Genomic DNA, 21,772 nt, shown 5'->3' on the forward strand with positions numbered 1-21,772 from the left:
AAATTTGTCAAATTTTTGATGTGTGCGGCAAATTTCAAAATTTGCCGCACACCCCTGAATCGTGCAATATCAGCCTCAGACTTCACAATCAGACAATTTGGTTATGTTATTTCTGTTAAAAGTGGCAAAAATGTGACAAACACTTCGAAGAGCGCTAACTTGAAGTATGAAGTATGAAGTATATTATGTATGTATGTATAGTATGTATATAGTATATATGAAGTATACAACACTAACACACCTCCACTGAGACTAGGCTCATGTAGGGGCAAATTTACAAAATTCTTTATTCTAAGATCATCAGGGACCACATACTTGGTGAAAGTATGGGTGAATGAATACAAAATTCTTTATTCGAAGTAAGTTCTAATGGGCTCTTTTTTCCGAGTTTACGCCTTGACAAATTGTTTGATCGATTCCTTGTCAGCTTTTGCACCATCCGCGTTCGGATTGTTTGCGATAGCAGGAGCAGTTTTAGCCTTAGCAGTTGCTGGAAGTGGAGGTGGAAGCATTTGTTGGAAGGATATCTGAAAATTCAAGTTTTATACGTAGGCCCATAGGCACTCTAAGCAGACATTCTTACCTCCAAGTTAGCATTCAGGCAAACAACGGCGGCCGCGTTGGTAAATTGAGCACAGTAGTTGGGCACCGAGAAAACTGTGATCAAACGGCGTCCGGTCATCATTTCATATCCGTCTTGTACAACTTGATGAGCACGAATGATGAGGTCAATTTCAAGCGATTTGCATGCCTGTTCGACCACACCTTTTCCGAACATATAGCTGATGCCTGGAAAAATTTAGAATTCAAAATTTTGATGGAAAGCCTTTCGGTTAAAAAAATCCTCACCTCGAATCGAATGGAACCATCCCTCGCCCTTATTCGTCGGATCCGACCAAAGCAAATCGATGAGCAATCCTCGATCAAGCGGCTCACACGGACGTGGAATATTTCGAATCGTGTCAAGCGAGACGAGCTCCGGCGACAGTCCTCCATGCATGCAGAGCACCTTCTTCGAAATCAGTCCTGACATGGGCATTCGATTGAAGCACGACTGAAAGTCCCACCACAATCCGACACCGTACTTGATCTGACATTCCAGAATCCGTAAATCTTATTAACCGATGGAGTTTCGTGATTGCCGCGGAGCAAAAAGATACGGTCACGGTAACGGATTTTCAAGCAGAAAAGGAGAATGAGGACTTCGATTCCTTGAGGTCCACGATCTACATAGTCGCCCAAAAACATGAGCTTCTCCTCTGGAACCCGTCCGATCAGATCGAACAAACGGTTCAAATCCTGATACTGGGCATGAATGTCACCGACGACTTTGATCGGAGCCTCCGCTTCGCACAGGTTGCTCTCGTCCATGAAAATCTGCTCGGCGAGCCGAATAATCGAAATAATCTCGTGGCCAGTCATCACGTTACAAATATTGATATTTGAGTTGTTGTACAGAGAATTCATCCGTTTGATACAATCATCCATCCATTCTGCACACTTTGGGTCTGCTTTAGCCAAATCCAATCTTGCTGATTCTCTACTTGGACCCTCTGAAATTGGTACAACTTTAACTTTAGAATAAAATCCTGTCTTGTGCCTACTTTATGCCTACCTACCAGCTTGCCTACCTAATATCAACCTCGTGCCTACTGCACGCCTGCCTTACATCTGCCTACCATACTGCTTATATTATTCCTATAACATGCCTGCGGCGTGCCTGCCCGCCCGCATATACCTATTTTCGTGCTTACTTTCCTGATTGCCAGTCCAAGCACTTGCCTGTCACATACCTATCTCGCTATCTCGCCGCCTAAATTAATGTGTATTCAATTCCTGCCTACGCACCTGCTTTCGCCTAATATGTGCCTGTGTTGGTAGCTCACAGCGCCTAACGCGCGCCTACCTTCGTGCCTAGCTCGTGCCTGCCTTCAGGCATGTCTTATGATGGCAAAACTCCTCTCAACAAGCCAACCTCATACCTGTCTACGCACCTGCCGCATGCCTATTTTCTAACTATATGCCTACGCACAATCATTGTGCCTACCTTGCATCTGCTTAATTCGCCTGACTTCGCGATAGGCTGACGTCTGCCAACACGCCTGCTTTATGCCCCTTGCGTGCCTTCCGGCGAACCCTGCGCATGCCTGGCAATCTGGCCTACCTGCTTGCCTACCTCAAAACTGGTAGCATGCAGGTTGGCCGGTAGACTTTTCACTCACCTCTTGATCCTGATACGTTGCTACTGTCATCTGCACTCATCTTTGAAAGTGTTGCTCTATTGGCAAATTGTCGATTCTTTTTTATCGATTATTTTATTGAGAACTGATTTGAATACGGAGATTTTTCCACAAAACGACAACAAAAGAAAAGGTCAATAGGGTATAAAAATGCTATCACGTGAATTTATTCAAAACTTTTTTAAAAATTAAAACAAAAATGAAAATACATTTTTAAATATTTTTTTAATTATTTCCGCATAGTATAATTGCCTACCTACCTATCTACCTACCTACCGACCTACCTACATACCTACCTACCTACCTACCTACCTACCTACCTACCTACCTACCTACCTACCTACCTACCTACCTACCTACCCACCTACCTACCTACCTACCTAACTAATGGCTTTTAAACAAAAGGAATTTTGTGCATTTTGTGTCGTCAGAATCTCTAATGCCAACTTGCTCAATTAATCCCAGCTTTTTTTTTCTTCCTCTGCAATTACAGAATTTTTTTCCGAGGAAGTCATGTTGACTTATTCCTATTTTTAAGCGGGTCCTAATCTTCAGCCACATAAGAGTTCCGTTCAAAATAGGCGGTCTGAAGCAGCAAAAATCTCATTCTCATGTGCGTGCGCCCAAGTTGTTGAACCAAAAAAGCTGGAAAACACACCAACACACACACAGTTCCTCTGGATGACTTCCGGGAGCCCGTATGGAGCATATATCCGAATAAGACCCCCCCCCCCCCCACTCGACAAGACACACACAACACAATCGAGACTTCCTCAATCCCCCCGCGTTTTTTCTGTTTTCTTTTTTTTTTCAATTGCCCGGAGCACAATTTAATTTCTGAAACATTTCTCCCTTCTCAACACTTTTGTTCTTTTATTTTCTCCTTTTATCTCTTTATCCAATTCCTTCCTTTTTTCCCGTCATCATCTTTCTGTGCTCTTTTTCCATTTGCAGAGCTCGGCAGCAGCTGTCACCTGATTTCACTCAGTTAATCGTTATTTATGAGCACTTATTGGAGGTGCACAGGAGCTATGTTTTGTAGGAAACTAGCTCTTTCATAACTTTATTAATACTTCAAGTATTCAACAAAATCTGTAAACAAAAGTTGAAGCAGCTGACAACTCGCGAGTCCAACTTTGCAGACCCACCAGATGTCTGCCGCTGTAACCTTTTTAAAGGTATAGATGAGAAAATTGAATTTATTTTGAAAATGTAGAAAACATTAAGAGCTATATTTTGTTTGTTGAAGTGTTTTACCGACCTATTTTAGTTTTTGAGTTATAATCCTTTGAAAGTTTTGAAAAATCGCCAAAGCCTATAAAATTATTGGGGCTTTTTAGCATTTTGATCTAAATTAAAATTTTCATTTGATTTCAGCAGATATCACTTTCTGAGAAATCTTATAAATGCCTACCTACTGCCTACCAGGCAACCTACGTGTGCCTTGTTTGCCTACTTCGAAAAAGTCGGGCGCTGGAACCTGAATCAGTTTTTCTTTTTTCATTTTATTAGTTGCGAACTGTCTAATTTTTTAGTTCTTCGTACCTGGCTCATAAAATACAGGCAGGCACGTAGGCAGGCATGAAGCAGGTTTTTTTAAAAGCCTTTCTGATCCCAATCATTACGTCCAAACTCTAACCAACAAACCAACCCACCTACAAATTAACTTTGCGTAGTCTGAGCTCCCTTTATAAAGTTCAAAAATTTTTCAAAATTGCCATTATTGAAATCTGTGGGTTTTGTAGCATAATTGAGGAAGTAACACGTCCTTTGTAAAGTGCACAAGCTTCAGCTGGGCTCAATTCAAACGTTATGTTTTGCTCCAGGCTTCCACTTAGGCGATGCATGCCTAGAAGCCTAGAGGTCCTCCTACAACAAATTCCGACCTCTGGCTTCTCATTAAATTGTTAATGGTGTTGTCAAAATGTGTTTCAGATTGGCGACAGTTGGTTTTTACTATCAATTGCGTAATTGTTCTGTGTAAAAATCTATGTAGTTGTTGATTTTCCCTCTGGACTTTAAACTTTTTATTGGGGTGGCTCATCCCTCTCATTTCTCGAGTTACAAGCTCATTTCAACAAAGCTTTTCTTAATTTTTTAATTTTTTAAAAAAGCTCACTGAAATGTGTATAGTCCGCTACTGATTTCTGTGCATTGCACAAATCAATGAACAATCATGAGTGCAAGTACATTCCAAAGTGACAAAAACTATTATTTGCTGTAAGGTAGGTGTTTAATACAAGCGTGAGAGATATGAGAAGCTTGAAAGCTTCAGGCATTTCCAAAGGTCAAGATGCCTGCCTGCTATTTTTAAGCTTGTACCTTTTCTACCTATGTACCTATGTGTACCTATGTGCCCTTTCTACTTTGTCGTACGTCGGATGATAATAGGTATGAGATGGGTGCATGCAGGCGTGTAGGCAAATGATAGGCGCTGCACATTTTGTCGGTAGGAAAATAGGTAGGTTTTGGTTTTGTCTGGTTTAGCCACATAAAATTTTAAATTGGAAAAAAGTTCATTAACTTAAAATTTCATTTTTTTTTGAAAATTTAATTTTTTTTGAATTTAAGCGCTAATCAAATAACTTAAATTGAACAAAAAAATCAAAGGTAAATTGAAATTAATTTTTGGCTCAAAATTGAAATTCTATTTTGTAAAAATGCACTAAAGTCCAATTTTTATTTCTCTAATTTTTAGAATTTTAGCGCTTTTTTTAAAATAACCTTGACAATTTTTGGCACAAAAATATTATTTTGGCTCGAAATTTGAAATTTTCAAACTTTTTAAAGCAAATTCAACAGTTTAATTTATTTGAATTAAAATCGACGCAAAGTTCAAATTAAAAGAATTGTGTGAGAGTTCAAAACTTTTCAGAAAATTTGAAAAATATTTTCCGAAATGTTTTAATTTTAATTTCGAATTTCTCAACTATTATTACCTGAAATTCGCATCGAAAATTAAAATTTTTGTTTTACAAAATTCCGCATTACGAATTTTAAACCGAAATTTCAGCCCCAAATAAATTTTAAAATTAAACAATTAATTTTTAGTAAAAAATTTCAAGCCAAAATAAAATTTTAGTTTCAAAAAAATTATAATTTTTTAAGAGTGCCCAAAGAAAAATTTTCAGAATTTAAAAAATTTTAGAGGAAAAATTGACTTCTCAAAAGATGGCTAAAAATTAAAAAAAAATTCTAAGAACTTATGGAGCGGAGTTCAAATTTTAATTTTTCAACAAAAAAAAATTATCCAAAATTCAAATTCTGATTTTTCAAATATACTTAGGCACAAAGTGTCAATTTTGATGCAAAATTAATATTTAAATTTTGAAGAAACAATTTTGACTTATTTTTGAATAAGAAAACACAAAAAAATCCAACTTTTCAGCTACTTTAAGAGATAAATTCCTAAAATACCTAACAAATTTCCTTACCATACTACACATTCCTACATAAATTTACCATGTTTATTTATATATTCCGCTCGAAACACAAGTTCATTCTCCCTGCAAACGCCCACCACACATTCCGGATGTAGTAGATTTTGTTTCCCCCACCTTTTTTCTGCAGAAAACCTTATTCAGGACCCTCTCCTCCCTATTCAAATAAAAAGAGTATTCAGTAAAATGCAAACATTAAATGAAAAATAGGAGAGGGGGAATCTCTTACTTTTTCTGTAGAATATCCAATGAACCCCCCCCCGTTTTTTTTTTGCTGAATGACCCATTTTTTATCAAATTTTCTCCTCAAGCATTCAGAGATCTTCACGTCGAAAAAAAAAAAAAAAAGATTCTGAGTCAATTTTCAAGATGAAAAGAGGCGCCCAAAGTGGCGATAACGAGATTTTGTGCTTCTTGAAGTGAGAAATGAGAACGTTTTTTCGTTCGTTTCAGCCAAAGATTTCCCGTTTTTCAGAACTCTTGTTCGGCGGCGGTAAATATTTTTTTTCGTGTTTTTCATATTTGGGAGTCCCAGAGGGTTTCGGATTTTTCTTCCTTCAAGTAATTTCTGATCTCTTCTGTATTCAACTTTTTTGATTTTTAGGGGTTCCTGGTAGAAGTTGCCGCGAAATTTGAATTTTAAAATTTTTAAAATTTCACTAAATTCAACATTTTCGGAAAAAAGAGTTGCAGAAGCTTTTAAAAACTATTTGAAAATTCAAGAATTTTGCGTAAAATTTTTTGAAATTTTTTTCGCAAATGTAGGAGCTGTAGAAAAATTGGGCAAACACTAAAATATTTAAATCTTTCAGAAAAATATTTTGTGCAAATTTTAAATTTTGGATTTTTTAATAAATAAATTGGAAAATTATACAAAAATTTCAAAAAATAAAAACTTGTTCAATTTTGGGATTTGTAGGAAAATCGTACTAAAAGATGTAAAAATCAAACGAATTTTTCCGGCAAATCGTCAAAGTGGCAAATTTTCGGAATTGTAAACTTCCGGCCTACCGACAAACCAGCAAATTGCCGATTTGCCGAATTTGCCGGAATTTTTGGCAAATTGTGGGTTTGCACTTATTTTTTGGAAATTTCAGAATTTTAAATTTCAATTGGCAAAATTGTACGCATCTTATGACTGTTCCTACATCTAACTTAATAAGTAAGCAAATTCTATGCAAATATCTGAAGAAAAAGAAAAAAAAAAGAAATTTTTAAAAACGTTTTGAAAATTCGTGAATTTTTAAAAAAATTTTAGGAGCTGTAGAAAATTTGGGCAAACACTAAAATTTTCAAATCTCTCAAAAAAAATGTTTTTTTTTTAATTTTAAGTTTTGGATTTTTTTTTAAATAAATAAATTGGAAAATTATACAAAAATTTCAAAAATTAAACAAATCGTTAGAAAATCTCAAGAAGATGTACATATAAATTATTTTTATAGCTTCTAATCGAATTTTAGCCAAAAATTTTCACTTTTCATAACCAAATTATTGATGTTTCAACAATTATAAACCTATTGCTAGAGGAAAGTTAAAGCGGCCGACATCTCGCGGTTCTGGTTTTGCTAGTTAACCGTTTTTATTCACTGTTAAGTTCAGACCCACAAAATGTCGGCCGCTGTAACTATGTTCAAAGTAGAGTTGATAAAATTTTGTAAACTAAAAAAATGTAGAAAAAAAGCTGGGCAATATTTTGTTAGTTGAAATATTTTCTCTAACTGTTTTAGTTTTTGAGTTATAAATTCCAAAATTCCAATATACCCATTGGAATTGGAACAACAAAAAACCCAGAGGCAAATAAAATTTAGTTGAACCTGTAATTTAATTTTTTCAGCCAGTTTCAAATTATTTTAAGAATAAATCATGGCCAACGGAACGTGCTTGAAATTTATGACGAGGCATAATGCAGGCGCCTCACACTCGCCTAGTGCGCCTGTCAGTCTGTCAGCCTTGTTTGCAATCTGTAGCACCTTCAAGCTTGCCTGAAAATTTGAGTTTGAACAAATTTTTCGGGGGTCAACCTGAAAATCGCCCCGTACACTGGTAAAAACATCAAAAATTGTAACAAAAAAAATCTCCGTTCCCTTTCCAAATCCAAAAATATGAACACTTCTTGCACGTGTTTTCGTTGCCGCTGGGCACACAAACACACAGATGAGAAGAAGGTTTCAAGAGAATGAATAAGAATTCTTTACGTCTCATATAAGCTTCTTTTCTTTTTTGGCTTTGATTGACGATGTGACAGAATACGCGTCATGATGGGTGGGCCTAGTGTGTGCTAAAATTCTTTTCGACTTACCGTCATTTTGAAAAATTGTCATAAAGTCTCTCCAACTTGCTTGCTCACAGGCCTTCTCAATACCTACCTACAAATATGCCTATGAAATGCATGCCTACCTTCATCATCCCTCCTGCTTTATACCTACGTACATGCTTACATTAATCCTTCGTACCTACTTGTCTGCCTACCGCCCTGCCTAGCTGCCGTACTCCTTAATTGTGGAAAATTGGCTTATTTTCCACCTGCTTACTAACGGCCAGTCTACTTATCTGCTGGCTCTATACGCGTAATGCCAGTTAATAATTGTCTACCTACGTGCCTACCTACCGACCTACCTACCTATCTACCTACCGACCTACTTACCGACCTGCCTTCCTACTTACCTACCTAACGACCTACATTTAAGTGTAAAAATTGTCTGACTCATGCCGCGAAAAACATTGGAATACAAAAGTTTTGTATTTGATTCCTGATCAAGCTACAATAGTTTCTGGTTATATGTTTTGGCAGTTGTAAAATCTGAAGAAAAACAATGATTCATATGATTTTTTAAAGTTTTTTTTTTACTCTGTATGTATTAAAAGTACATGCAGACTTTTTGTGAATGTCAGTTTTACAACAAAAAAAATCTGCTTACTCATATAATATTTTAACTGAAACTTCTGCATTTTTTTATTGCTAAAACCAAAAGCGGTGTTCAGTGAGTTTTATATAATTTAAAATTTATTTAGGTGTAGATTTCCCAAAAAAAATTAGCTTTTTTAAAAGAAAAAATCAGAAAAAAATTTGGTGTAAAAAATTCAAATTTTTAAGATTCATTCAACTTTTTTGATGATTTTTTAAATTAAAAAAAAAATATTTTTCGGCCAAAATTTTCAGAATTTTTTTTTTCAAAAACCTTCAAAAACCAAAGCACAACATATATATTTTCCGTAACCCAAATCTGACATGGTTCAGGTATCTCGAATTCTTAGTATTATTGGAAAAGCTTGCTTGCTCACACCTACTTCCTTTGCTATTTGAATGACCGGAAAATCTGGTCCCTTGGAGAGAAAAATGGTTGGAATACGCTCATACACCTCCGGAGTTTATGACACCTTGAGTTTTGAGTAGAAGGTTTTTCGGTAATACGATGCCTCCTGAATTTTTGTTTTTGCTTGAAATTTTTTGGCAAAAGTTGATAGTTTTGTTTATGATACGCCAAGTTGTACCAATAATTTTATCTAAACATTTCCGAGTGGGTGCCTGCCTCGTGCCTACATAGGCAGGTCCGTAGGCACGCAGACCTTTTTCCCGCCACTGTTTTTTTTGTTAAATTGTTTGGAAATTTAAAATTAATTTTTTTTGCAAATTACGCACCATAGAAAATATTTGAATATTTTAAGGGCATTAATTTTTTTTTAAGCTTCTGAAAACATTTTCAGAAGCTTAAAAGGTTTGGAAATTTTGTGGGCATTTCTAAAAATTTCGGAAAATTTTTAAAAGAAATTTTCTAAGAGATCTAAAATTCTCTAAAATGTTCTACATCTTTTTGGAAAGGTTTAGAAATTTTTTGGAAGTTTTGGAAATTCCTAGATTGCTCTGAGTATTCCTGGCAAGTTTAGAACATTTTTTAAATAATATTCTGAAATGTTGTGGTAATTTTTTGGCAATTTAAAAAAGTTCTGGAATGCTCTGAAATCTTTTTTTTTTTGAAATATTAGAAATTTCTCGAATTTTCTGGAAAACTCTGGAGATTCCTGAAAAAATCGGATTTTTTCTGAAATTTTTTAAATGTTCAGAGTTGTTTTGGAAAGTTTTGGAAAGTCCTAGAAATGTTTGGATAGTTCTAGAATTTTTCTGTAAGTTCTAAAATTCCTTAATTAATCTTAAGATGTACTGAATATTTTTGGAATCTTCTGGAAAGTTATGAAAAATTCTAGAAAAGTTTTTGAAAGTTTTGGAAATTTCTAGAATGCTCTGGACTTTTCTGGCAAGTTCAAGAATTATTTCGGAATATTCTGAAATGTTCTGGAAAATTTTGAAAATGTTTGAAAGTTTCTGGAAAGCTCTGGACATTTCTGAAATTTTCTTAATGCTCGGAACTTTTTTGGAAAGTTTTGGAAAGCTCTGGAAATGTTTGGACAGTTGTAGAAATTTTCTGAAAGTTCTATAATTCTCAAAGATGTACTGGATGCTTTTGGAATCTTCTGGAAAGTTATGAAAAATTCTAGAAACGTTTTTGGAAGTTTTGGAAATTTCTAGAATGCTCTGGACTTTTCTGGCAAGTTCAAGAATTATTTTGGAATATGCTGAAATGTTCTGGAAACTTTAAAAAATGTTTGAGAGTTTCTGGAAAGCTCTGGACATTTCTGAAATTTTTTTAATGCTCGGAACTTTTTTGAAAAGTTTTGGAAAGCTCTGGAAATGTTTGGACAGTTGTAGAAATTTTCTGAAAGTTCTATAATTCTCAAAGATGTACTGGATGCTTTTGGAATCTTCTGGAAATTTATTAAAAATTTTCGAAAGTTTTGGAAATTCCTGGAATGCTCTGGAGTTTTCTGAAAACTATTTTCTGAAAAAATCGAAATTTTCTGAATTTTTTTTTGGAGTGTTTTAAAAGTCCTAGAAATTTTTGGCCAGCTCTAGAGTTTTTGAAAAATTTTTGGAAATTTTAGAAGTTTTCCAGACCTTCCACCTTCCTTTTTTTCTGGAGCAATTCCAACTTTAAAAATCAAACTTCACAAGAGACTTGCACAATTTATTTAGCTTTTTCATTTTTCTCACGCTGCACAGTAATTCCCCTAATGTTGTTCCATTCATTTGGTTCCTCATCTTTCTCCCTCTCCCAAAAATAATCTTCTTTTTCCAACAAACACCCATCCTTTTTCCGCCTTATTCCCTCCCTGTCCCTCTCATCATTTTTGTTCCAGTTCTTCTCATTTTCCCGATCCCAAGAGTCTTTCTCCCAATTGTTTATTGTTCTTCAATGCTGAAAGTCACAATTGATGAGAAAAAAAGGAGAAGAAGAAGAATGTCTGGAACACGCCTTAAAATTAATTTCCACCCCAATTTCCATTCATGTAAATTTTTTGGCCGCCTTTTTCGGGGCTCTAACAAATTGGTTACACAACTTTTTGTGCATATTTTGTCTCAAAAAGTGGACATTTGAGTTTTTTCGAAATAGTTGTAGTGCTTTTCTAGCTGAGAATTTTCAAAATTTTTTTGAAAATTCGGAAAAATTGGAGCCTAACCTCATGAATCCTATACCATTCAGAAAAAATTATCTGAAGTGTTTAAATTTTTTTCAATTTTGCAAAAATGTCAAATGACTATGCAAAATTTTTTGCAAAATGGAAAACAAAATTATTAAAAAATTGAAGGGGTGGGCGGGGTAATTGCCGTTCGGCAATTTGCCGGTTTGCCGGCTTGCCGGAAATTTTCAATTCCGGCAATTTGTCGGTTTGCCGTTTGTCTTTAGATATTTTCATAAAATTTGCTAACTTTTAAAAATAGATGTACGAACATTCATAGGATGCGTACAATTTTGCCGATGAAATTGAAATTCTGAAACTTCCAACAAAAAAAGTTCAAAACTACAAAATTTTCGACAATTGCCGGTTTTCAGGCAAATTCGGCAAATTGACAATTTGCCGGTTTGCCGACTTGCCGCAAATTTCAATTCCGGCAATTTGCCGGTTTGCCGATTTGCCGGAAATTAAAAAAAAACAAATTTAAAACTGCATTTTTCCAATTTTGTGTCAGTGGTAGATCTTGAGAATTTTTGGGAAAAATCAAAAAAATGGGTCGCTTTTGTGTATTTAACAAAATTTAAAAATAAAAATTAATTTTTCCAAAAGAAAAAATTTATAAAATTTTATGAAAACCAAAGAATTTGGGGGGGACTCTTTGAAAAAAGAGTTCAATTCTTCCAAAAATTCCAAATTTTTATTTTTGTTTGTTTGCCAAGACTAGTATCTGTAGAACAGGGGTGTGCGGCAAATCTCAAAATTTGCCGAGCTCGGCAAATTCGGCAAATCTCTTTGTTCAATATTTGCCGAGCACGGCAAATTCGGCACATTTGCCGAGCTCGGCATAATCCGGCAAATTCGGCAAATGTGCCGTTCTTAACAAACTCGGAAAATTTTGATATTTTTTTATGTTTTTTGGAGCACCAAAACTACTGAATTCTTAACACACCTCTGACTTCGGAATAAGTTCCGTGTAGTATGTCTGCTTAAGCATCAAAATAACTCAATTTTGTGTCATTTTACTGAATTTTTGGCGAAAAAATCAGTAGTTTTAGTCGAAATTGTACTGTCAAATTTTTGACGTGTGCGGCAAATTTCGAAATTTGCCGAGCTCGGCAAATTCGGCAAATTCGGAAAATTTGCCGCACACCCCTGCTGTAGAAGTTGAATTCGTCACAAAAGCCCCTCTAGAGCGGTCTAAATTGAATTTCTACGTTCAAAAATTTTTGAAAAAAACTTTAAAAAAAATTAAAAACATTTAAAAACATTGAAAAAATCCAGTACCTGTGTCGATTGACGCTGCAGAAAAATTCGAAATAAATAAACAGAAAAAACTGATTTTTTTTCCGAAAACCCAATTTAAGACAGTTATAGAGTACGATTTTTGGCAAATTTAAAACGTTTCAGAAATTATCAAAAAATCAAAAGCCCTTTGAAATTGTTACTTTCAAAGATTCCAAAACACAAAACTCTTTGCAATCACTCTTACGTCATAAAAGTTGACAAGAATCTTCAAACTTTAGACTTTCGGATCAACTTTTTTCTTCTTTTTTCTTTTTTTCTAAACTTTTCCCAGTTGGTTCGTCTCAATCATAATGTCACTCTCATTGGACTTACCAATCATTCATACAACTCTGCAACGTTCTGACAAGAGATATGCGTGTGTGTGTGTGTGTGTGTGTGTGTAACACTTTTCTTCTCAAAACTTTTTTTGACACATTTTGACACCCCACGAGTTTCGACGAATGATACCAGTGGTTTCAGGAGTAGTTACAATTTCAATTGCTTTCAAAAAAAGCAAAAATTTCTGATATACCAAAATTATATTTATTTGAAAAAAAATAGAAAAGTTGTTTAAAAAACTTTGCAAAACTATTTTTAAGCAGAAAATTTTGGTCCAAATTGAAAAAAATTCAAAATTCTCCGGTAGAATTCTAAATTTATAAAATTTTAAATATCGAAAGAAAAATTCAATTTTTGACAAAAAAAATATCGAAATTTTCAAATTGACCTAAAAATATGAAAGTTTTCCTTTCAATTTTTTGAATAATTTTTTTTCCAATTTTACTAAAAAAAAATAAAAAGTAAATGATGCTTACAAAAATTGAAAAAAAAAATCATAAGAATTTTATAATTTTTAAATAAATTTCTTAGCAGTTTTACATGCCCGAAACCGTTTAAATTAATGAAAAATATTCAAATTTTTCAAGTTTTCTGAACATTCGAAATCCCGCAAAATTTGGAAACTTTAAAAACTTCAAATTATTCTTACAAAAATTCCAATGTTCAAGAAATTAGAAGATTTGCAAATTTTAATAGTTTTCTGAACATTCAAAAAACCGAAAAAAATTATTTTTAATCTACACAGATCTACAAAAAAATGCGGGAGTTGAACTGATTTCGCATGGTTAAGAACGTGCTGCCGTCACATTTTTCGGGCAAAAAATTCCCGCATTTTTTGTAGATCAAACCGTGATGGGAGAGCCTGACACTACGTGATTTTTCGAAAATTCTAAAATTCAAATTTTCTAAAAATTCTAAAAATGTTTTAACAATATTTGAAAAATTTTAATTTTCTGGAAATCCAAAAACCAAACCAGAACTCAAAAAAAATTTCAAAAAATCTAAAAAACCGCTTGGTAAATCGACACATACCCATCCCATTTTGACAGCTTACATGGCCGAGTTTTTACATTTTCTAGGCCACCTTTCTAGATAGGCCACATTCTCAAAAATTTAGTTTTGAAGGTTATTCAAACCCTAAAATAAAACTCTCTAATTCGTACCGGTTTTCTAAGAAAACATGTGAAAACGCTCTCGGTTGGCTGATTTCTAAGTTGTTTTGGTTTTCTTTGCCAATTTTTTTCTGTTATTTTCAGTTTAAACGCTTTATCCTTGAAAAAAAAACTATTCCCCTCTCAAAACACAACCCCAGCCATAAAATTATGTTACGTCTGAAAATTTTCAGCCACCCCCCGCTTTTACCACGTGGCATATGACGAGTCACTCTTAATTCACATACTCATCCTTGTTTTCGTAATTTTTTCCGCTCTGTCGTGATCCTGAACTCCTAAAGTTCATCGTTTCGTCATTGTAACTCATCAAATAAGTCCCCGTCTTAAGTGATGAGTACTTTTTTTGGCGGAGGACTCATTTTTCTCAGTATGAGTATTTGTCGTATAAATTATCAGTTTTTATGAAAAATTATTTTTTAGAAAATTATTTTTGGTATTTAAAATTCTAAAAATTCATTTTGTTCCTAAAAATAAACAAAATGCTAAATTTTCTGGAAAGTTTTTAAAAGGATAAAAAAAAAGGTTTTTTTACATGCTTTTTCCGTTTAAAATTGTTAACTAGGTAGGGGTAGGCAGGCAACAAAATGCCTGCCGAAATATATTTTTAATCGAATTTTTGAATTGTCTCTTTTGTCTCTATAAAAATTATCGAAATTTCTCCAAAATTTTCAATAATGTTTTTCGATATTTTTTGAGAACTGTAGTATTTTGGAAAAAAAGTATATTGCTTCAACATTCTTGAATATTCATTTTTTTAATACTACAGCTCTCAAAAAAAAATTTAAAAAATTAGAAAATGTTTTCTTTCAATTTTAAAAATTAACGAACTTTTCATTCGAAAAAATGTTTCAATGATTTTTTTTTTAATTTTGCTGATTTTTTTGAATGTCAGAAACGCTCAAAAACAATTTTTACAACTACAAATTCTAAAAAATATTTCCTGAACTTCGTGGGTATTTTAAGTAAAATTTTTCTCTCAAGCCGAGCCCAAAAATCTGAAATTTTTTTCTGAAAAACTCCATCACCCCCTCAAAATTGCATGTTATGATTTGATTTGAAAATACAAATAATTTAATCTCGCACTTTTTTTCTGAGTACTCTACCACATCAAAAATCTTTAAAGACAGACAGTCTACGACATGCAATGTTCCGTTTTTTTTTTCATTTTATGAAAAAAAAAACCTTAAAAAATATAAAAAGTTTCTTCTTATTCCCTTTTTCAAATATTTTCCTCTTTCTCTTTTACTCTTCAAAAACTAATTTCAAATTTTTCGCCAATTGTTCTCGCCTCATCTTGATCATTGTCCTCGTCTAGCGGGTCATTGTTCATAAAATTGAAAAAATGTTCTGAAAATTCTCATTTTTACCGATTTTTGAGACGTTTGACTACAAAATTCGAATTCAACGTGTTCGAATTACTCGGAAAAGTTTTCAATAAAACAAAAAAGGAGAATATATAAAAATATTTTCCAGGCTTGTAGGCATCTAGGCATGTAGACATGTAGGTTTGTAGGCATGTAGGAATGTAGGCATATAGGTGTGTAGGCATGTAGGCATGTAGGTATGTAGGCATATAGGCATGTAGGCATGTAGGCATTCGGCTTGTAGGCATTTAGGCATGTAGGCATGTAGGCATGTAGGAATGTAGGCATGTAGCCATGTAGCCATGTAGGCATGTAAGCATGTAGGCATGCAGGCATGTAGGCATGTAGGCATGTAGGCATGTAGGCATGTAGGCATGTAGGCATGTAGGCATGTAGGCATGTAGCCATGTAGGCATGTAGGCATGTAGCCATGTAGGCATGTAGGCATGTAGGCATTCGGCTTGTAGGCATGTAGGCATGCTGTTGAGCTTGACATTTCATTTCTCCAAAAACAAAAATTGCATTTCCGGGATTCTCGTAAATAGTAAACATATCCAAAAAAGACTCTATTTATGATTCTAGACCTTTTCCCTATTTTCCGTTAATTGACAACTTCCACTCTTTGACCTACACAAATACACAAGCTTTCATCATTTATTAGCCTCATATGTCTACACTTTTTTCTGCCTCCGTTTCCTAGAATATACTTGCCCCTTTTTTAAACTTTTCTATTATTTTCTGATCAACTTTGTCCCCAAGTGGGGGAATTAAAGTGACGACACCGTATAGACAGAGCGGGTGGATTCTATTAGGTCTCCAAATAAGTTCCGGATCAAAAATCATAACTTTGTTCGCTGTGTATCGATTTTTATGAAACTTTGGGAATTTATGTTATCAACTATGATCTTTCATTTGACAATAGTCACAAAATTTTTTGACCACCCCAAGTGTCCTAACTCGGAGCCAATTTTTTCAGGCATTTTTCAGATCTCGCTTCTTTTTAGCTTTGAATTGAGGTTTGTGTGCGGATTTTGCTTAGTTTAGTACACAATGTAAGAAAACAAAAAAAGTTTGGAAAAAAATCCGTCCAAAAATTTTTTTTTTGTCGGTCGTCAAAAAATCTTCAAAAAAATTTTTGTCAAAAATTCTTGATTTTTCATACAAAAATGACGTTACCAAGTGTAAACTATTTTTAAACATAAAAATCATTTGAGTTTGAAATTTGAATATCAAGAAATATTCAAAAAAAAACTCAAAAATTATCCGAAAAAATTATAATTTCTATTATCATTTTAGTGTATCGAACTAAACTTATATGTTTTATATGTGTAAAAATAGTTTACACTTGGTTACATCATTTTTGTATGAAAAATCAAGAATTTTCGACAGAATTTTTTTTGAAGATTTTTTGACGACCAACCAAAAAAAATTTTTTTGGACGGATTTTTTTCCAAACTTTTGTTGTTTTCTAATAATGTATCCTAAACAAAGGAAAATCCGCACACAAACCTCAATTCAAAGCTAAAAAGAAGCAAGATCAGAAAAATAACTGAAAAAATTGGCTCCGAGTTAGGACACTTGGGGTGGTCAAAAAATTTTGTGACTATTGTCAAATGAAAGATCATAGTTGATAACATAAATTCCCACAGTTTCAAAAAAATCGATAAAAGGCGAAGAAAATTACGATTTTTGACCCGGAACTTATTTGGAGACCTAATAATTTTAATTATTTTCTTTCAAATGACAACTTCCAATTTCAAATCCAATTTGATATTCAATTTTCATCAGGCATTTGTGATTTTCAATTAAAAATTATAATTGAAAAATTATCGGCTACTACCGAGAACCTGTGATATAATATTTTATTTGAATTCTAGCCTCCCTACTGTAAAACTTCTTTCAACTTTCTGTAGCATTTTTCCAATTTTCATGTCATTTTTCAATTTTCCGTCACACTTTGGAAACTTTCTCGCGCCAACTTTAAACCTTTTGTCGCACTCTGTTAGTTTTTGGGTTAAGCTCCTCGAACTTTCGGCGCACTCTGTAAACTTTCTGTAGCAAACCTCTTTCGATTTTATGCCGAATTCTGTAAATTTTCTGAAGCATTTTGCAGAGTTTTTTCAGCAAAATGTAAATATTCTGTTGTACTCTCAAACTTTCCGGCGCATTTTGTCAAATTTCTGGCGCGTTTTCTATGAGCCCCTTTCCGTTTTTCGCCGTTTTTTTTTATTTTCTAAAAAGCCATTTTTCACATAGTACATTATCTCCCGGAACTTTCCAAACTTGACTTTCACCCGAAACATATCAAAAAGTTGCAATTTCTAGTAAAACCCACTATTTTTTATTGTTATAGCTCTCTAGGGTTCCCCAAAAATGTGTTCACTGAAAATTTATGTTTCAAATTTTTTGTGCTCCAAAATTTTTTGTCTGTCCTTTGTGTGCTTAGATGCTAAGAACACGAATCGAACAATGAATATTTAGAGAGTAGAACAGCTGGATTCTTGATTTTTGAGCACTTATGTATGTACCTCCTCTTTTCTTTGAAGAAACTCTGTAATTATTTTTATAATTTTTTTAAGAAAATTTAAGTTTGTAGCCTACATTTTCTACATTTTTTGAAACTTGGAAAAATAATTTCAAAAAAAATCTGGGTGCTCACATATATTAAAGTCTACATCGTATCAAAGGATGAAGGGCGTGGGGGAGTTTGAATTTTTAAATCGACAAAAAAATCCCTATTTTTCAAGCAGATTTTCAGATTGTAATACAAAAAATTATGACATTAAGAACTTTGGTGCTAGTTTTCTGTTCTTTGAGAAATGAAAAAATTTCTTCAAAAAAATTTTATTATCGTCATTTAGATCAATTTTGGGAAGCCTTATTTTTCAAGTTTAAAAATTTTTTAATTTTTTATATTGTTTCAAAATTTTCAGTGAAGTTTTAAAAGTTTATAAAGCTAATTTTTTAGAAATTTTCGCTGAAATTCAGACACAACGGGAAATTCGAAATTCTATTTTTTTTTAATTCCCGATTTTCGAAATTTCAGTTCACAAAAAAAAATGGCGGGAACTCGATTTTTAAATTAAAATTGATTTCTCGAAATTTCTGGCGGGAAATTCAAATTTTAAATTTCCTACCTACCTACCAGCCTACCTACCTACCTACTTACCTACCTACGTACGTGCCTACCTACCTCTTTTGGCGGGTTATTTAAAAATCCGATCAAAATCCCATCATTTCCAAACTTTTATTTTTTGAAAATTTTAATTTTCAAAACTTAAAATCTAATTTTTTAAATTTTCAAAGTTTTTATTCTTCAAACAAATTTTAGGGGGAGTTCAAAATTTATTTTATTATTTAACTTTGTATGCTCAAGTATTTTTGGCGCGAAATTCAAAATTTCCATAAGATTGGCAAAAATATATACTCAAAATTTATACTTTTGAATAATTTTGGCTCGAGATTGAAATTTTAAATTAAAAAAATTGGGGTGAAATAAAATTTGAAAATTTCAAGAAATATCAGATGGAATTTAAAAATTAAATTTTTCACCGGTGGGTAGGTAGGTAGGTAGGTAGGTAGTTAAAAAAATTAAAAAAAAATTTTTTTTCACGAATTTTCTGAAATTGAAAAACGAACTAAAAACTGAATCTTTTAGATTTCCGATCATCTTCAAAAATTTGGCTACTTTTGCCACGTCACATTGTCCCATGTAGTTCTTTACCTCTGCTCTGTCCGCCGCTTCGCTCATCTAATTTCCACGTAATTGGCGCAATTTGCACACTTCATCCCGCCCATCTTCTTTTTTTCTCTATTGTTTACACAAAATGCTCAGCTTCTATTTAGTCCAATGTCCGAAACATGTTTTTTGATTTGTGCAGCATTTAATGTTATTCATATCGTTCCGGTAGACAGAAAAAAAATTTGTTTTCCCAATTTTATTTTCAACCAAAAGTTCCTGTTTCCTATAGAAGGCTTATCCTATCAAAAAAGCCGATTATAGATTTTTGTTGAATGTTTTTCTTATATTCTGAGATCTTTGCAGTTTTGATTTTTTGAATCATTTATCGGAACACTTTTTATTCATTTTGTATAAGAACTTTGATTAGTTTTTTTCAGGGGATTTCGTGGGGCTTCTTTCTGATTATTATGAAGTTTTTTTTCTCATTTTAGCAAATAAAATTTTTAGTTGCTTTAATAGAATTAGAATTTTGGGATTTTATATTTAAAAAAAATTATATTTTTTTTTTATTTTTGGCAAAAAAATTTGGTTTTAAGTCGTTTGGAAAAAAACATTTTGAATTTTCTCTTCGCCGACCAATAAGTGATGCCGGGGGCGTGGCCAACGTCGCTGATTGGTCGGAACTGTTTTGTCTACTTTTTGAAGCAGGAAGTAAAATTTTTCTGTGTAGTTTTTGAGGAAAATATTTATCTTAAAGATACGAAAAACTTAAATTTTTTCAGCAGGTTAGTAGTAAATTTCCAGACAATTGGATTACAGGTGCTATTCCGGAAATACGTTTTTAGGGTTTTTTGAGTTTTTTAACCACAGAGTTAACTATAATTTTTAACATTGGGAGCTTTTTAGAATTTTTGAATTTTTGAAAAATCTTTAAAAATATTGTTTGAGCAAAAAAAGCTCAATAAAAGGTTTCAAAATGTTTTTGTATGCTGATCCATAGTGAAAAATTTTAGATCAAAAAAAAAATTCCTCTAAAAATTTTTTTTCCATCATTTTGCAAATATTTTTAAACATTATCAAAAAACTGAAAATCATTGAAAAAATTGGAGTTAAAAATTTGGGAATGAATCTGAAAAAAAAATCTCAAAAAAAAGAAGTTTTTTGTGATCCTTAGACACCTGTGGTGAACTCACTATCAGAAGTCACAATACTAAATACAAATTTATTAACAATTCCAAAAATAAACTTCCTAATTCTCACGCTCTCTTTCCCATGCATCATCACCTCTTTATCTTCTCAGAAGCCGTGACTTTTTCACTTTTGAATAGGTGCGAGCTCCGATCAAATTTTCCGTGCATCTTGTGACTTCACGTTGACCTCGAGGTTTCCGAAAAAATGTACTATTTCAAAAAAAAAAAGTTTTGCAGGCATTTTTTGTCTGGCATTCCACAGAAAAGCTTTCTGAAAAGGTAAACTCCAACTTCCCAGAAAATAGTTTTTTTTGAAATAATCCTTTAAAAAATTTCAAATATAATATTTTTCTGAAAATTTTTGAAACTTTTTTTAAGATGACAAGACTTTAGAATTGCTGAATTTCCGCCCGTTCGGCTTCTCCTCACAACTTCCAATTCTCAATTTCAATTCGTCACACTTTTTAATTTCGTATAAACATTTCAATTTTGGCGTTCGTTTATTCTCGGGGATTTATTTGACAAAAAATACTTGCTTTTTGTTATTTCGTCTTCTTATTGAACACTTAACATTTTAGGGATTCTCATTTTGCATTTAAAAAGTGATCCTTGAATATCAAATTTCTAGAAAATTTTTAAAATTCTCACTATCAGTTGCACGTTTTTCACATTTTTTGTAATTTGAATTTTTAAAGTTTTGAAAGTAAAAATTTTGCTAGTCCCTACCTACCTACCTACCTACCTACCTACCAATTTGATCCTGTCCCCACTTCTCCTGCCTAGTTATAATCCCTGGAACACTACTATATTTTTATTATTTCCAAAAAGATTTATAAGAACACATACTAGTTTATTTTCTCTTCTACTCCAATGATCACTAGCACACAAAAAATGAGTATATAAAAATAACAAAGTGTTTATATTGTCAATTTGACATATTAAACGGAGAATGTCTTGAGTTCCATGTTCCGGTGTAGGGGAACAACTCACTGATTATTGGCTCACTATTATTTGGGAGTTCACCTTAAAAATATAGGCGTTATCGATTGCATGAAATTACCTACCTACCTACCTACCTACTTTCTTTCCCCAAAACATTTAAAAATATCTTTTTGAAGCAACTTTACGGGCCCCCAACTAGTTTAAAAAATTCCTGAAATCATTCTTTCTGACGTTTCCTAAAATTCCAAGATAAGTCATCAAAATAAAATTCACTACTACATGTTATCAATAGAAAAATGATTCAAATAATGGCTAAAAATTGGAATACGTAGTAACATGAGTAACAGAAGACGCAGACACAAGGCAGTCTACCGGGTGTCACCGGAACTTTTTAGGGCATTTTGAGTCAGATGCTAATGGTCAAAGTTTAGACTTTTTCTATGTCCTCATTTGTTATATATATAAGCAACTATTTTAGAAGGTTTGGTGCCTTTTTGTGATCTCTGAAAAAACTGAAATTTATAAGTTTTTATGAAATTCAAAAAAAAAAAGTATTCAAAAAAAAAATTCCTAAATTTCTCTTAACTTCTTTAAAACTGATTAAAAAA

General features: G+C 33.0%; 1 pseudogene across 1 annotated transcript; it reads right to left on the reverse strand.

The window, feature by feature from the left end:
- Positions 1 to 389: 389 nt before the first annotated feature.
- Positions 390 to 2,262, reverse strand: Y54G2A.24 (annotated as a pseudogene). The gene is made up of 4 exons: positions 2,223 to 2,262; positions 850 to 1,553; positions 584 to 789; positions 390 to 527 (listed from the first exon to the last, which is right to left on the reverse strand). Coding segments are annotated over exons 1-4 (1,088 nt in total).
- Between the last annotated feature and the right edge of the window lie 19,510 nt (positions 2,263 to 21,772).

This window comes from Caenorhabditis elegans, chromosome IV (assembly GCF_000002985.6).
Source record: "Caenorhabditis elegans chromosome IV".
Taxonomy (NCBI): domain Eukaryota; kingdom Metazoa; phylum Nematoda; class Chromadorea; order Rhabditida; family Rhabditidae; genus Caenorhabditis; species Caenorhabditis elegans.